Here is a 17,730-nt window from a genome sequence, read left to right on the forward strand (position 1 = left end):
TTCAACACATATTTTTTCTTTTTTAAAAAGTGTATTTTTTGAGATAGAGTCTTGCTCTTTCACCCAAGCTGGAGTGCAATAGTGTGGTCTTGGCTCACTGCAACCTCCGCCTCCCAGGCTCAGGTGACACTCCTGCCTCAGCCACCTGAGTAGCTGGGACAACAGCCGTATGCCACCACGCCCAGCTAATTTTTAAATTTTTTGTAGAGACGGGGTCTCATTATGTTGCCCAGGTTGGTCTCAAACTTCTGAGCTCAGGCAATCCACCCGCCTCAGCCTCCCAAAGTGCTAGGATGGCAGGTGTGAGCCACCGCGCCCAGCCGAGTTCTCCGATCATTATTATGGCAGTATATATTCTCTATATCCTCTTGGAATGATGTTACAACTTTGTACTCTGTCCACCCTGTCAAAGGTAAAGGGAGACTTTACCAGGAGTCTTAATTTGCAAGGGGCCAAACCTCTTTCACCTATTAGGGTTTGTCAGTGTGATGTGATGCTAAAAACAGTCCTTTGGTTGACTTGTGGGTAATTGATTCTCTGACGCTGACAACGCTTAGGAAAATGAAGGGATAAATGATGGGGACGCCAGGCGGCTGCCGGAGCCAACACCCAGCTCAGGGCCCGTGGACTGGAGCAGTGCCTCGGAGCAGGGGGAGATCTGCCGCATCAGGTGAGAGGGGTGGCCCTTGGGGGCTGGGCTGGTTGGGGGCAAGAAAAGTTAACCTTCTCACCAACTCAGAAACACTGAATCCAAGAGGCCCACCACCATCCTCTTTACCCATGGACGGGTGAGTACATCTGAGCCCCTCTCTGGATAAAACCACCCCTCAATAGAGGCTCTGGAATAGGCTTTGATGGTGCTGTTTGGGGCTTCTCTTAACTTGGGCGCGTGGCGGACTGGCTCCAGGTGTCTGTCGCAGGCGTTGAGGTCTCAGTGCTCCTTCAAGGGTGCGTGGGCAGGCTTCGGGGGCAAATGTGAGTTGGCTCAATTTTCCTGTCAGCGATGGGATTCTGCCATGGATCAGAGATGAGCCAAGTGGCTGTGCAAATCAATACTGCTCATTGATCACTCAGAACTGATTCAATGTAATTGCTGGGAAATTGATAACATTTTGCTTTCTTGCTCAATTGCAGCCGCACTCTTTACTCCAGGTTTTAGACACAATTATCTGCCCTTGGAGTCCTCCGCTACCCCACGCCTGTCTCCTGATCCTTGCTTTAATGATCCTGAAGTATTTGTGTCTTTCACCATAGACCACCTCAAACCCCTTCTGGAATGAGCTGGAGTATCACTCTTTTGAATGACAGTTCAAGATGCTTCCTCATTAAAAACTTAGATTTCTTTTAACTTAGAGTGCTGTCGGTGAAACAGTTTATAAACCAGATCAGGATGTCGATGCTTTGGGGTGCTCAAATTTCAAAGGGGAATGTTCAAGGAAAGTTAAAGATGTTCTTTCCCTGGGTTTTCAAAAATGGCCTTGCGAATTTGGGTGCTTGGGACCTGACCTCTGTCGTTAGCTGCAGGTGAATCTGCAGAATTCCCCTGACATTCCCGACATGAAGGCTGGCAAAAGGTGCCGACGGATGTAGATTAAGTGCCTGTTTATCCTGAATCCAGGCAATCTCAAGTACATCTAATCACAGAATCAGTAAGCACTGCAGGAAGCTAACCAATGATCATGATAGATTATAAACTCTGGAGTGCCTTCAGTCATCAGCATTGTCAGCAACGCTGTTGGGCTCGGCTACACTTCATTCGGTGAATTTTGACTCCTTAAGTTGTCATGTGGAATGTGTCTGTTGACAGCTATTTTATTTTATTCTTTGAGATAAGGTCTTGCTCTGGCACTTAGGCTACAGTGCAGTGACACTATCATGGATCACTGCAGACTTAACCTCTTGTGCTCAAGCAATCCTCCCATATCAGCCTCCAGAGTAGCTGGGACTACAGGCATGTGCCACCATGCCTAGATAATTTATTTTATTTTATTTTTTGTAGAGATGGGGTCTCGCTATGTTGCTCAGGCTGGAGCTTTTTTATCCTTAGTGACATAACCTCTATTCTTATCTTACCCTACACTGGGTAATTCTTGTTGTTTCCCATTTTCATCCAGTGGGATCTGCAAACCCATGGATTATGTTCTCATAGCTCAGAGGTTGCCATGGTGTCTTGACCTATGCCTGGGGCACAGGATTTGTGGCAAATGTTGAGCCCCTTGGTTAGCTTGGGCAGTTACTGAGCCTTATCTTGAATGAGCGGGGTATTATCATGTTTACTGTCACTTGCCCTCGCCATCAAAGTCTGCCCTTCTATAAGGTTATTTTCAACTCCTTGAAACTACCGGGTGTGCATAGGGAGGGGCCAGTCAAGCAGGTGTTCCTGTCTGTCTCCATTCTTTCTTCCCCAGAGGCCCAACGACAAAGAGCAAGAAGTTTTCCTTTTTTTCAGACCCTTTCCCACGTGCGGGCGATGGAGGCTGAGGCCCCTTGTGAACGGGGAATGCTGTGAATAGAGCATTGTACCTGGGAAGCTGCTGCATGGAGCGGGAGGAAGTCTGCTGGCCTGGGAATGGGGAGGCCCATTCTGAAGTGCCCACTCCAAAACTAATTTGATGGAGGACCATGGAAAAGGTCCTTTTCCCCTCTGGGCTCTTTTCCTCAGCTGTAAGAGGAGCATGGGGGTGCCTGCTCCAGAGGGAGAGTGCAAGGGTGGGTTGTAGAGCCCGGTAGGGCACAGGGGCTGGGAATCCCTTGTGCCAGTCCTTGGGAGAAGGGGCAGGAGCTCAGGAGGCAGAAGGAAAGCTTAAGTCAAGACAAGGGGTTTGAGCTTTATTCTGGAGGGAGTGGGGAGCCAGGGGCTTCTGAGCAGGGGAGGGAGGTGATTGGGGACCCAGATCTGCCTGAATCTTTAAACATCAGCAGCAAAGAAGGCAAGAAAGCCAGGCTGCAGCGGAGAGACAGGAAAGGCAGTGGTTTCTGTCAAGGGGTGCTGCTTGTGTCCAAAGGTCTCCCAGCTTAGGAAATTCCACTTCTGGAGAGGCAGCCTGGACCAGGTGGGGAGAAGGGGGACCAGACATGGTATGGTGCGATGAGGAGGACGGAAGGCTGCTGAGCCTTGGTCTGAGGAACAAAGGCTTAAGTCAGATGTGAGACGTATCTAAAGGGCTGGTCGTTTGGCTGCAGGTGCAGAGGCTCTGGCCCAGCAGGCAGAAGTTACACAGCCAGCCCTCGGGGCAGATCCCATGTTCTCATCTTTTCTCTAGCCCCAGTCCTTACCGGAACAGTAGAGGCTTAACGAATATTTGCAGGAGAAGGAGATTTGGGCTTGACACGATGAGACAAACTTCCTAACAATAAGAACTGCCTGGGCCGGGCATGGTGGCTCATGCCTGTAATCCCAACACTTTGTGAGACTGAGGCGGGGGGATTGCTTAAGCCCGGGGGTTTGAAACCAGCCTCGGCAATATCGTGAGACTTTATCTTTACAGAAAATTTCAAAATTAGCTGGGCATGATGGCACATGCCTGCAGTCCCAGCTACTCAGGAGGCTGAGGCAGGAGGATTGCTTGAGGCCAGGAGTTTCAGGCCATGATTGCACCACTCTATCTCAGCCTGGGCCACAGAGTGAGACCCTGTCTCAAAATAAATAAATAAAGAACCACTTGGAAATAAGCCCCAGGGCGTGGGGGTAGTGAGCTCCCTGTCATTCGCTGGCAGCCAGTGCTCACTCGAGCAGAGCAGGAAGTGGAGGACGGCCAGTGTGCGATCGGGCCGGGGTAGGGGAGTGGGGATGCTTGTGTCAGGGAGGGAGGGACTGACCGCTGAGGCCTGGGCTGCTGCTCCCTCCAGCTCTGCAGGCACAGGGTCTCAGGTTGCAATGAGCGGTCCCTGAGAGTGCTGCCTGGGGGCCCAAGGCATCCCTGGGTTAGAGGAGATTTCAGTGCCTTCGGAAAGGAGGGTGATACCCTGAGAGGACCAGGAGAACAAGCTGGGTTCTGCCAGCGCTGGCCCTGCCTGCCGGAACTCTTCAGCAGGACCCAGGAGCGGGAGGGAAGGAAGCCATGTCGGGAGATCGTGGGAAAGGCGGGGGTGCTGGCCATCTCCGGGGAAGGCTGGGCCCCTGGATGGATCTACACCCCCATGGAGGAGACATCCTGCTGAGAGGGAGAAACCCATGGAGGTGGGAGGACCGAATTCCTAGGGGGCCAAGTCCCCCGATGGCAGCCGTGTTTCCATGCTCAGGCAGGTCTGGGCCGACACAGTAGCACTTGCGCAGGGGCGGGCTCTGTCCCCTGCTGGCTGTTCTTCCCCTAATTGCAGAGCATGGTGTCCGCAGGCCCCAATTAAGGGTAGTTACAGGACCTATGGGACGACTGTGCCACGCTGGTTCCCCCCGCTCTTCGGTCTCTTCCAGGACTAAAACCCTTCAGCGAAATCTAAGCGTCTGGAGCAAGACTTAGAGCCCTTCTCCCCTCTCTCCAACTCCAAACAAAATTAAAACAGGAAGAGCCTGCCCTCTCAGAGGATCAGTCTTAGGTAGCCACAGCAAAGGTTTCTAGAGAATTCCCTATTGGTTCAGGCACCTCACCTCACCAGATCCTTACAGGAGCCAAAGTAGGAGGTCTAGTTACCATCTCGGTTTTATGGCCAGGGAAAATAAGGCTCAGAGAGGGGAAGCCACTTGTCCTGGGACACACAGCTAATGACAGCTGAGCTAGGATTTGAATTTCCAGTTTGTCTGACTCAGAGCGGAGCAGTTGCCCTTGCTGCCTGCCGTCACTGCCACACTGGATGGGGTTGAATGAGGGGGCATTGAGGGAATGTTCTTTTTTTTTTTTTTTTTTTGAGACGGAGTCTGGCTCTGTCGCCCAGGCTGGAGTGCAGTGGCCGGATCTCAGCTCACTGCAAGCTCCGCCTCCCGGGTTTACGCCATTCTCCTGCCTCAGCCTCCCGAGTAGCTGGGACTACAGGCGCCCGCCACGCCGCCCGGCTAGTTTTTTGTATTTTTTTTAGTAGAGATGGGGTTTCACTGTGTTAGCCAGGATGGTCTCGATCTCCTGACCTCGTGATCCGCCCATCTCGGCCTCCCAAAGTGCTGGGATTACAGGCTTGAGCCACCGCGCCCGGCCGAGGGAATGTTCTTTGACCTTCCCCATTCCTTGCTAAGGGATCCCATTTTATTTTATTTATTTAATTTTTTTTTTTTTTTTTTTTGAAACAGGGTCTCACTTTGTCACCCAGCGTGGAGTGCATGGCATGATCTTGGCTCACTGCAACCTGCGCCTCCCAGGTTCAAGGGATTCTCATGCCTCAGCCTCCCGAGTAGCTGGGATTACAGGCACATGCCACCACTCCTGTCTTATTTTTGTAATTTTAGTAGAGACAGAGTTTCACCAGGTTGGCCAGGCTGGTCTCAAACTCCTGGCCTCAGGTGATCTGCCCACCTCAGCCTCCCAAAGTGCTGGGATTATAGGCATGAGCCACCGTGCCTGGCCCCAAATCCCACTTCTAATGCCTTATGGCAAGGGGAAATTTCTCTACCGTCACTGGTTTTCAGTTCAACCCTATGTGGTTGGCAGGGTAGCTCCATCATACCCATTCTACAGATGAAGAAAGTGAAGTCAGAGCGGGTGGCTGGCAGAGGCAGAATGTGAACCCGGGTCTGTCTGACTTCCAGAGTCCGAATTCTTTTTCCCATCCCACAGTTTCCAAAAATCAAAAATCAAGGCTTGCCTTGGAGTCAAGCCCAGGGCTGGGCCAGTAAAGGCCATCCTGATGGCTGTGGCAATACCTGACCTTCCTCTCCTGTCACTCTGCAGGTGCCAGCCCCGGGTGAAGGATGCCACTCTGGGTGTTCTTCTTTGTGATCCTCACCCTCAGCAGCAGCTCCCACTGCTCCCCATCTCCCCCTTTGACTCTCAGGTAAGCAGCCCCTGGGGAAAGTTCCCACCACTCCCAAGCCATCCCTGCCATGGGGCAGGCTCAGCCCATTAGCTGGGCCCCGGCTATGTCTCCAGGCAGCACCCACTGCCCGTCCTTGCAGAGGAGGCAGACACAGCTTCACAGAGGTCACTCAGAGGGGTCTGAGTCTCTCTTGGGGTGAGTGGGACAGATGGCAACAGAAGGATCTTGCAGAGACATGGCGAATGCGGCCGTGACTGTCCCCTCGCCTGGCCTCCACCCCGCCCTCTGACCCCGACTCCTTCTGCACAGGATGCGGCGGTATGCAGATGCCATCTTCACCAACAGCTACCGGAAGGTGCTGGGCCAGCTGTCCGCCCGCAAGCTGCTCCAAGACATCATGAGCAGGCAGCAGGGGTAAGCAGGAGTTCTAGTGATTTCTTCCCATACTCTGCAGCAGAGTCTCCGGGATCTTGTTCCCTACAGGAGACCAGGGACCAAGTCAGATCTCTTCCTTGGCACAGCAAGTGTCATTTCTGGACTTCCCATAGCAAAAGGGTTCCAGCGTTAAACCTCAGCTTACCTCCACACCTACCATGTGCCTCTTCCGGCTAGGCTCTGACAGTAACCACACTGGTGGTAGTTACCATTTAATCATGACTCCATGCCAAAAACAAAGGCTCTGCCCTGGGACATTTACAGACATTTGGCACAGTGCTGGGCACACAGGATGCCCTTGGTAGTGTCAGCTACTATTATTCTTAGTTTCTTGCTTTCTTTTTTTTAGAGACAGGGTCTCATTCTGTTGCCCAGGCTGGAGTGCAGTGGAATGATCATACCTCATTGTAAACTCAAATGCCTGGACTCAAATGATCCTCCCATCTTAGCCTCCCAAGTAGCTGGGACTACCAGTATGCACCACCACAACCAACAATTTTATTTTTTGTAGAGATGGCGTCTCACTATGTTGTCCAGGCTGGTCTCGAACTCCTGGCCTCAAGCGATCCTCCCACCTTGGCCTCCCAAAGCATTGGGATTACAGTTGTAAGCCACCTTGCCCAGCTTTTAGTTTCTTCTTTAATCTTCATAACAACCCTTATCCCCATTATACAGGGGTAATAGCTTTTTTTTTTTTTTTTTTTTGAGACGGAGTCTCGCTCTATCCCTGAGGCTGGAGTGCAGTGGCACAATCTCAGCTCACTGCAAGCTGTGTCTCCTGGGTTCACACCATTCTCCTGCCTCAGCCTCCCGAGTAGCTGGGACTACAGGTGCCCGCCACCACACCTGGCTAATTTTTGTATATTTTAGTAGAGACAAGGTTTCACCATGTTAACCAGGACAGTCTCGATCTCCTGACCTCGTGATCTGCCCGCCTCAGCCTCCCAACGTGCTGGGATTACAGGCATGAGCCACTGTGTCCGGGCCCAGGGTTAATAGCTCTTAAAGGACACACAAAGAGTGGCAGAGTTTGGAGCAAAACTGCCTGACTCTATAGCCTGTATGTTTTTTAGTTTTTACTTTGAAAAAATCTCAAACTTACAAAAAAGTTGCAACAAAAGCACAATGGTCTTCCATATACCCTTCCAATTCCTAACATTTTATCACATTTGCTTACTCTATATCTATAGCTAGATATAGATACATACCACAGAAACACATATGCACATTAAGTGTTATCATTTTTGCTGAACCATTTGAGAGTAAATTGCAGTCATCATGACCCTCTACCTTTAGGTACTTCTGTATGTGTCTCCTAATACCTAACCAAAGGACATTTCCTTACATAATCATAATATAATTGTCAGTTATAATCCATTTTCAAATTTTACCAGTTGTCCCAAAATGTCCTTTATGACAATTATTTCTTTTTCTGATCTGGGACCCAATCTGGGATCATGGATACCATTTAGTTGTCATGTCTCTTCAGTTTCTTTTAATCTGGAATTGTTCCTCGGTCTTTCATGACATTGACAGTTTTGATTACTAAAGGCTAATGATTTATAGAATGTCTCTCATGTTGAATTTGCCAGACATATCCCCATGATTAGAGGATGCATTCCTCTAATGATGATTAGAGGAATCAGGTGATGCACTCACAGAAGTAATGTTGTGTCCTTCTCAGTGCCTGGTATCAGGAGGCACAGGATGGCAACTTGTGCCATTATTGGTGGATTATTGGTAGATGGTAACTTCGATCAGTTGGTTAACATGGTGTCTGCCAGGTTTCTCCTCTATAAAGTTATTTTTCCCTCTATAATTAATAATCTGTGGGGAGACGTTTTGCAACTGTATACATTTGTACTACTGTACTCTTCACTACTATATATACTGCCTCCCTAAGTGTGGCTGAATCTAATTCAGTTGGGTAGAAGAGTCCACACCAGATATTGAAATAGGCGTAGGGATATACCTCTGCCTCTCCACATCCTACCCAAATAGCAACTAGTTCTCTTTTTCTAACCACATAGAGAGAGAAACCAAGAGCGAGGAGCAAGGGCACGGCTTGGCCGGCAGGTGGACAGCGTGTGGGCAGAACAAAAGCAAATGGAATTGGAGAGCATTCTGGTGGCCCTGCTGCAGAAGCACAGGTATGGGTGTGTGTGCATGTGTGCTTCTAGGGACTTCAGGGCTTCCTACTCCATGGTTTGCTGGGAAAAGGAAAAATCCACTCCTCTCTGAAGGTATGGGGCTCTGCCAAACAAACCAAGAACAAGGACCCTCCTGACAGACATTAAGAACTAGGAGAATGGCTGGGCATGGTGGCTCATGCCTGTAATCCCAGCACTTTGTGAGGCCGAGGTGGGTGGATCATCTGAGGTCAGGAGATCGACACCAACCTGGCCAACATGGCGAAACCCTGTCTTTACTAAAAATACAAAAATTAGCCAGGCGTAGTGGCTCACGCCTGTAATCCCAGCCACTTGGGAGGCTGAGGCAGGAGAATCGCTTGAAGCTGGGAGGCGGAGGTGTCAGTGAGCTGAGATGGCACCATTGCACTCCAGCCTGGGCAACAGAGTAAGACTCTGTCTAAAAAAAAAAAAAAAAAGGCCGGGCACGGTGGCTCAAGCCTGTAATCCCAGCACTTTGGGAGGCCGAGATGGGCGGATCACGAGGTCAGGAGATCGAGACCATGCTGGCTAACACGGTGAAACCCCGTCTCTACTAAAAAATACAAAAAACTAGCCGGGTGAGGTGGCGGGTGCCTGTAGTCCCAGCTTCTCAGGAGGCTGAGGCAGGAGAATGGCGTGAACCCGGGAGGCGGAGCTTGCAGTGAGCTGAGATCCGGCCACTGCACTCCAGCCTGGGCGACAGAGCGAGACTCCGTCTCAAAAAAAAAAAAAAAAAAAAGAACTAGGAAAGTGCCTGGGTGCGGTGGCTCATGCCTGTAATCCCAGTACTTTGGGAGGCTGATGGGGAAGAACCACTTGAGGCCAGGAGTTTGAGACCAGCTTGCCCAATATAGTGAGATCCCATCTCACTCAATCAATCAATACTAGGAGAGTTCTTCAGACATGACCGGTGGGAAGTGTCTGATGGAGACCGCATCTTATCCACGGCTGTATCCCAGTGCAGAGCCAGAGGCCAGGCTCAGTGTCCATGCCCAAAAATGTTACTCACTGAATGGTTCCGGGATACGACCCAGAAATCTGAATTTTAACAGGTGTCCCCAAGGATTTGGCTGCAGGTGAACTGACAGGCATGCTCTGGATCCCTTGCCAAGTTCAAAAAACTATAAAGCCAAAGACAGACCAGCCCTCCCACACACTGTGGTAGATGAGTGTGCACAGACACACGATCAGCAGACGAGAGACGTGATGACTGTCGTTCCCCAGCTCACTGGCCCTCACGTTTCTCCTGGGAGTCAGGGGAGATCAGAAATGAGTTTCCTCATTTTACAGAGGAGGAAAAGTGAGGCAAAGAGGGGGCGGCAGCTGGCCCCAAGTCAGGGACTGGCAGGCCCAAGACCTGTTCTTTGCACAAAGCCCCACTTCATGGGCAAAGTTTCCCAAAAATGTCGTGGCTGTTTGGAGAAACTCTGCTGGGGTTTAGAACCTGATTTGTTGTTGTTGTTGTTGTTGTTGTTGTTGTTGTTGAGATGCAGTTTCACTCTCATCACCCGGGCTGGAGTGCAGTAGCGTGATCTCAACTCACTACAACCTCCGCCTCCAGGGTTCAAGTGATTCTCAGCCTCCCGAGTAGCTGGGATTAGGTGCCTGCCACCATGCCCAGTTGATTTTTGTACTTTTAGTAGTGAACTCCTGACCTCAGGTGATCCGCCCTCCTCAGCCTCCCTAAGTGCTGGGATTACAGGCACCCGCCACCACACCCGGCTAACTTTTTGTACTTTTAGTAGAGATGGGGTTTCACCATGCTGGCCAGGCTGGTCTCGAACTCCTGACCTCAGGTGATCCACCTGCCTTGGCCTCCCAAAGTGCTAGGATTACAGGTGTGAGCCACCACAGCTGGCCTAGAGCCTGACTGAACTGCGAGCACAAGCAGGTCCCAGTGTGGCTCCGCTGGGCACTTCTGGTCCAATCTATTAAGCAAATCCAGTTCCCAGCAGAGCTCTCTGTGGCCTCTCTCCCCTTCTTCCCAACCCGATTAGACACCACCAGCCCAGAGATTTCACCATCTACAAGCAGCACCAGGCCTACGGCAGATGACAGGAGGGGCGACAACCAGGCTGGGAGGCGGGAAGAACGCCTGGACCCCAGGCCTGGTTCCACAACTAGCAGCACAGCAACACGCTTCTTAGTTTCGACTCTGTGAAAGGAGGGGTTAGCTCTTACCATCTCTAGGGTCCGCAAGACTAGAGTTCAAAAATAATGTCTCTAAGAAGAATGCCTCCTCTGTGCCTCGCAGGCTGGGATTAGGTAATTGTTCACCTGCTATGGCTCTCATCAGGCCCCGGTAGGGTGGATGGCTCCAGGGAGGGCTAATCCTAAGAATGCAGGCTTTGTTCCTGCCAGTTAAAAGCCAGAGGCTTCACAGAGATTGAAGTCATAGAGCCCGCAGAGCTGGCAGGAAGGGTCCCGAAGGCTGCTACAGCCATTGTTCCCCCTCCAGCTGGACTGCTGCAAATACCAGGATATCACTGGTGAGCAGGAATAAGTTCCTGCTTTAGAGTGCAGAGGACAGCCATGTGACAGATGGCTCACTTTTGCACCCATCATACATTGTGTCCATGTAATGGCCCCGTAAGGAAACTGAGGCTCGGGTTTAGCCATCCTCCCACCCCTGTAAAGACCATCCAGTGACTGTGACATGCCACGCTCTGGACCGGAGGCATAGCAGGGTACAGGACGGCAGCGACTCCTGCTTTCACGGAATTCATAACGCACCGAGGCAGCAAGGAACTAGATACGTTCTTGTACAGTCAATTACTTCATTGTGATGAGTGGGAAGAGACGCTGGGAAGTGGTGACGGTGAGGCTGGGAGAACGCTGAGCCTGTCTGGGGATTAGAGGCAGCTTCTTCAAGGGGAAGTGACTGGCCCAGGGTCTTGGTGGGAGTTGGCTGGCAGAGCAGAGAGCAGGGGCTAAGCCTGGGACTCACCTCGCTGGCACGCTTGCACATCCTTCCCTCCACCCCACACAGCCTCTTTTGGAATCCGAAAGGCCAGCTCCTGCCATGGGAGCACCCATAGCCCTGGTTCCATGCATCCCACTCTAGCCACCCTCACTTCAATTCCCCGGATTGAGCTTGATCTTTCTTTCTGTAGCAGGAACTCCCAGGGATGAAGATTCCTCCTGTGACCTGGGCTACCTGTAGCCAAAACGCAACTGGATCCAGTTAATCCTCTTTCATTTCTGACCCACTTTTTCCTTTGTAAATACAATAAAATTCCCCCATACCAGTGTGCATTTAAATGTTCTTTTCTCTTCAGCCTAATTTTTTCTGTGTTTTATATAGTTACATTTCCCAAAGTGGTATTACAAGGTATAATTTTGTTAAAACTAACATTTACCAAGCACGCAGAGTGCAAAGCAGGCAGCTTCGTGCATAGAACCTCATATGCTCCTTACACAGGCTGATGGGGGGTATTGGCATCCTCCTCCTTTCACAGACAAAGAACTGAGGCACAGAAAGTGTAACCCAATTGCCCACAGTCACACCTGGCAAATGAGAAAGCTGGGATTCAAATCCAGGCAAGTCCAACCCAGAACCAGCTTTTAACCACATTCAACTAACTTCAATCACAGTCATCCTTCACCCACGTGTGACTTGCTCTTCTATAAGCAGCACTATTTATTCATTCAACAAACTTTTTTTTTTTTTTTTTTTTGAGATGGAGCTTCACTCTTGTTGCCCAGGCTGGAGTGCAATGGCACGATCTCGGCTTACTGCAACCTCCGCCTCCTGGGTTCAGGCGATTCTCCTGCCTCAGCCTCCCGAGTAGCTGGGATTACAGGCATGTGCCACCATGCCCAGCTAATTTTGTATTTTCAGTAGAGATGGGGTTTCTGCATGTTGGTCAGGCTGGTCTCAAACTCCCAACCTCAGGTGATCTGCCCACCTCGGCCTCCCAAAGTGTTGGGATTACAGGCATGAGCCACCGCACCCGGCCTTCATTCAACAAACATTTATAGAACACCCACTCTGTGCCAGGTACTGTTCTGGGCACTGGAGAGATAGTCATGAACAAGGTCCCTGACCTTATAGAGCTTATATTCCAATGTGTGTGTGGTGGGGAAGAGAATAATAAACACAAGTCAATATAGAATATGTCAGATGTTGGCAAGTGCAAAGGATAAAGCTTTAAAGGGCCAGGGAGTGCTGGGGGTATAATTTGATCTACACTGTGTATATGTGAAGGCCTCACTGATGTGACATTTGAGTAAAGACCTGAGGAAGAGAGGGAATTGGCTTGTAAATATCAGAGTAAAGAACATTCCAGGCAGAGTGAAAACTCAACAAAGGCTTAGAGGCAGGAGTGTGGAAGGAGGACTAGCAAGGGGGTCAATGTGGCTACCTGGGCCAGAGCAAGGATGTCAGTGGAGAGAAAAAAGTCCTGGAGGAGCAGGAGGCCAGCTCATGGGGACACTTGGAAGTGTTAAAAAACAAAACAAAACAAAAAAAGTAACAAATTGAGTCTTTTTGGGTTTTTTTTGTTTTTTTGTTTTGTTTTGTTTTGAGACGGAGTCTCACTCTGTTGCCCAGGCTAGAGTGCTCTGGCACAATCTCGGCTCACTGCAACCTCCACCACCAGGGTTCAAGTGATTCTCCTGCCTCAGCTTCCCAAGTAGCTGGGATTACACGTGTGAGCCACCACCCCGACCCAAATAGAGTTTTAAAGATTGAATTGGCGTTTGTGAGCAGTTCACGAACTGGGCAGCATCCCGCGGGGGGCTCTGACAAGCTGAGTGGGAGTGAGCCTTACAGGCAAAAAGGGGCTGAAGAAGCAGAAACAGGACATGAAAAGCAGACTGGTCATTTCAAAGTTACCTTCCTTCTGGGGTTAAAGCAGAGGGGACTTCCTGATTATGCAAGCTAAGGTAGACTGGGCCCCTTCTTTTTTTTTTTTTTTTGAGACGGAGTCTCGCTCTGTCGCCCAGGCTGGAGTGTGGTGGCGTGATCTAAGTTCACTGCAACCTCCCCGTTCCGGGTTCAAGCGATCCTCCTACTTCGGCCTCCCGAGTAGCTGGGATTATAGACGCCTGCCACCAAGCCTGGCTAATTTTTGTATTTTTAGTAGAGACAGGGTTTCACCACATTGGCCAGCCTGGTCTCGAACTCCTGACCTCAGGCGATCCACCTGCCTCAGCCTCCCAAAGTGCTGGGATTACAGGCATGAGCCACTGTGCCTGGCCCAACTGGACCCCTTCTGATTGGCTGCTGTGAATTTCATATTTTGGAAAACTGGACCATTTAATGTTCTGTTTGATGATACGGCACTTAGCAGGTCATGAGTGACTCTATTCTGGTTGGGTCTGGTTTGTTGGGGCCCACCTAGTGCAAGAGCTCAGTTCGAAACAGCGGCCTCCCATAAATGTTCGTTAACAAGGTCACAGTAAGGATTTGGATCCCACACTTGGTGAGATGAAAGCCATGGTAGAGTTTAAGCAGAAGAATGACATGCTGTGACCTATGTTGAAAATCACTCTAAGAAATGGTCAAACTCTAGATACATTCTTAGGGCAGAAGCCATTTGCTGATACACAGGGTGTAGGGATTGGAGAGAAGTTAAGAATGACTCCCGCGTTTCTGGCCTGAGGATGGAGGGTGTGAGGATGGAGTTGCCACTTAGCAGCTTTGGGGGCTGGGGCAATATTAAGAGTTTAGGTTTGAACGTTGAGTGTGAGGTGCCTATGAAAGATGCAAGTGAGGAAGCTGAGTAGGCACATGGCTGTACAGGTCCTAGTTCAGGAGAGTCCCCTGAGTTCGGGGGAGAGGTCTGGACAGCTGGTTTGGTTTGGTAGTTGTCACCATTTAGACAGTCAGTCTTTAAAGTCAAAAGACTAGTTAGATTACTAAGGAAGAATGTGGGAAGAGTAGAGTCCAGGGATTGATCCCCCGGAAACCCTACATTTAAAGTTTAGAAGAGGGCCAGGCGCAGTGGCTCATGCCTGGAATCCCAGCATTTTGGGAGGCCAAGGCAGGTCGATCACTTGAGGCCAGGAGTTCAAGACCAGCCTGGCCAAAATGGCGAAACCCTATCTCCACTAAAAATACAAAAATTAGCTGGGCATGGTGGCGCACGCTTGTAATCCCAGCTACTCAGGAGGCTGAGGCAGGAGAATCATTTGAACCTGGGAGGCAGAGGTTGCAGTGAGCCGTGATCATACCACTGCACTCCAGTCTGGGCAACAGAGCAAGACTGTCTCAAAAAAAGAAAAAAAAAAAAAGTTTTGAGGAAAGATGAGGAACCAGCAAAGGAGGCTGAGAAGTAGCAGACAGTGAAGTAACAGGAAAACCACTTCACAGAAGAATCCCAGAAGTCAAATGAAGGGTGTTTCTAGAAGAAAGGGGTGATCCGCTCTGCTAAATGCTGCTGATGGGACAAGTCGGTTGAGAACGGACCACGGAAGTGACCGTGGAAGCCACTGATGACCTCAGCAAAGAGAAATCGGGTGAAGTAGTGAAGGCCGAAGTCTGGTTTGAGTGGGAGAAATGGGAGAAGAGGAACCAGAGCTGGTGAGTATAGACTTGGCTGTGCAATAGGGTGGCCCCTAGACATACGTGGCTAATGAACACTTGAAATGGTACTATCTGAGATGTACTTTAAGTATAAAATAAACACTGGGGCGTGGTGGCTCATGCCTGCAATCCCAGCATTTTTGGGAGGCCCAGCGGGGAGGATCACTTGAGGATAGGAGTTCAAGACTAGCCTGGGCAACATAGCCAGACTCTGCCTCTACAAATACAAATTCAAAACAAATTGGCCAGGCATGGTGACACATGCCTGCAGTCCCAGCCACTTGGGAGGCTGAGGTGGGAGAACTGTTGAGCCCAGGAGTTTGAGGCTGCAGTGAACTATGACTGTACCACTGCACTCCAGCCTGGGCAACAGAGTGAGACTCTGTCTCTAAAAAAAAAAAAAAAACATAAAACAAAGCACCCCACAGGTTAAAGGTGCAAGTAAGGAATCACTCAGATTTAACATGAAAAAATACAAAATACCTCAATATTTTTATACTGATCACATATTAAAATGATATTTTAGATACACTGGGTTAAATTAAAGATATTAAAATTAATTTCACCTGTTTCTTTTTAACTTTTTTATCTTGGTTTCCAGAAAATGTAAAATCCCCTATGTAGCTTGCCTTGTATTTCTATTGGACAGCGCTGGTAGAGATGATTTTTTTGAGAAATTTTGCTATAAAGGGAAGCAGAGAACTGGAGTCACTGACCCGAGGCCCCTGCATCAGTGATTACCCAACTTTTGCTATTCATGAGCCATTTTATCGGGGCCAAATATTCCCACACATCACCTACCCTCTGCGTGCCTCTGATCAGAATCTATGAACTTTCTGGGGTGACTGAAATGTTCTATATTTCGATTTGAATGGTAGTTATACCAGTGTTATTACATACAAAAATTCATTCAGTTGTTCACTTAGGATCTGTGCATTTTGCTGTGAGTAAATTAAACCTAAAAAAAAAACCCTGACAACTGTGAAAAGTCTGGATGATGGGATGTCTGTTTTGATTTAAAAAGTACAAAAGAGGGGCCAGGCGCGGTGGCTCAAGTCTGTAATCCCAGCACTTTGGGAGGCCAAGGCGGGCGGATCATTTGAGGTCAGGAGTTCCAGACCAGCCTGGGTAACATGGTGAAACCCCGTCTCTACTAAAACTACAAACATTAGCCGGGCGTGGTGGCACGTACCTGTAATCCCAGCTACTAGGGAGGCTGAGGCAGGAGAATCACATGAACCTAGGAGGCGGAGGTTGCAGTGAGCAGAGATGACACCACTGTACTCCAGCCTGGGTGACCCAGCAAGACTCTGTCTCAAAAAAAAAAAAAAAAAAAAGTGCAAAAAGAATCACAGCCTCTTAACATTGATGGGGTGAACAATCCCACCTCTCTGTTGTGCAGCCTAAGACAGTGTTGCCAGGGAAGGAATGACCCAAGCTCCAAGGGCCTGGCAGCCAGGTCTCGTCTCCCAGCACCAGAACTACGCAACCAACTCGGTTCCTCCCAGGGTAAAGACCACCTGCTCTCCCTGGGCACCCGAGAAAAAAAAACTGTGAAGCCTGGGAAACCGTCTGCAGGGGGCCACTGAGGCGGCTCCACCAAGGAGACAATCAGAACAATGGGAGACAAAAGCCCCTCGGAGGAAAAGGCTGGCCTTTGACGGCAGGCGGCCCACTTCAACCAAGAGAGGCGGGCACAAAGGAGGGGGCTGTGAATGGGAGGCGCGCCTGGCCTGCCCCGAGACCCCCTCCTTCCTCCCAGACCCACCTGCTCATATCTTTCCTTGGCCTGTCCCGACAAAACAAAAGCTGAGGGCTCTCTCAACTTCCAATTAGTTTTTCAAATAAAAGAATGACTGCTGGGACCTGCTGCTACTTGTGGTTTTTGAGGTGAATGCAATTATAGGGGGAAAACCGCCATGGCAACAACTCCAGGGCTCCATACCATTAACCACGGCACGAATGGCATCCAGAAGACTCCACTTGCCCTGCAGAGGAGCTGGGAGCTTCCCACTCCCGGGAGGGTCCTACTGCAGACGGAGTGCTATTTTTCTCCCTAAAGAAATGCTCTAATCAATGGGGGACTTGTCGCTTTTAATGATAATCTCTTCTGTTTGTATTAAGTTAAAGTTCACAAAGAGGCTTCCCATCCATTACTTCATTTGTTCTCTACAACAGGCCCCTGAGGAAGGCAGAGCAGGGCACACTGGCCCAGCTGGATTCAACTAGAGGTCAGATTCAAGGAGAGTCGCTCCAGGTCGGCAGGACGGGACTGATGGGGTGGGAAGGGAAGGCAGCACTCTCTCGAAAAGGCTGCTTTAAGACCCCAGGCCCCTCAGGAAATGCTGGGGAGGAAATGAGGGAGCTGGGGAGTCAAGTGACTTGAACTAACAGGTGAATGTAGACCTGCTACAGACTGTTGACTGGGCTCCTGCTACCTCCACCTAGGAAATAAAAATGACAATATCTGCGCTATTGAGAGCGAACACCGACTCAATGCTAAGTGTCAGGCACTGTGGTATGTGTTGTGGCTGTGAACTCCTCTAATCCCTATAAAGCCCTCAGAGGTATGATCCCCATTTTTACTGATGGGCAACCAAGGCCCAGAGAGGTAAAGGAAGGTACAAAAGGACACACAGCTAATGGGGGAACTCAAAGCAGCTCTGACTCTAAAGCTGATGTGTCTTGTGC

At 49.9% G+C, this 17,730-nt stretch overlaps 1 protein-coding gene across 2 annotated transcripts; it reads left to right on the plus strand.

Moving 5' to 3' along the window:
* The first annotated feature begins 652 nt into the window (after positions 1 to 652).
* On the plus strand, positions 653 to 11,771 carry GHRH (growth hormone releasing hormone). Of its 2 annotated transcripts, XM_025400138.1 has the most exons (5): positions 653 to 670; positions 5,820 to 5,922; positions 6,214 to 6,318; positions 8,370 to 8,489; positions 11,624 to 11,771. In XM_025400138.1, the coding sequence occupies exons 2-5, from the start codon at positions 5,840 to 5,842 to the stop codon at positions 11,640 to 11,642; spliced, it is 327 nt and encodes a 108-aa protein (XP_025255923.1). In that variant the 5' UTR covers positions 653 to 670; positions 5,820 to 5,839; the 3' UTR covers positions 11,643 to 11,771. The 2 variants fall into 2 exon arrangements, with proteins under 2 accessions (XP_025255923.1, XP_025255924.1); XM_025400139.1 differs by lacking the exon at positions 653 to 670 and having other exon boundaries at positions 11,627 to 11,771.
* The last annotated feature ends 5,959 nt before the right edge of the window (positions 11,772 to 17,730 follow it).

This window comes from Theropithecus gelada, chromosome 10, assembly GCF_003255815.1.
Source record: "Theropithecus gelada isolate Dixy chromosome 10, Tgel_1.0, whole genome shotgun sequence".
In the NCBI taxonomy this organism is placed as follows: Eukaryota; Metazoa; Chordata; class Mammalia; order Primates; family Cercopithecidae; genus Theropithecus; species Theropithecus gelada.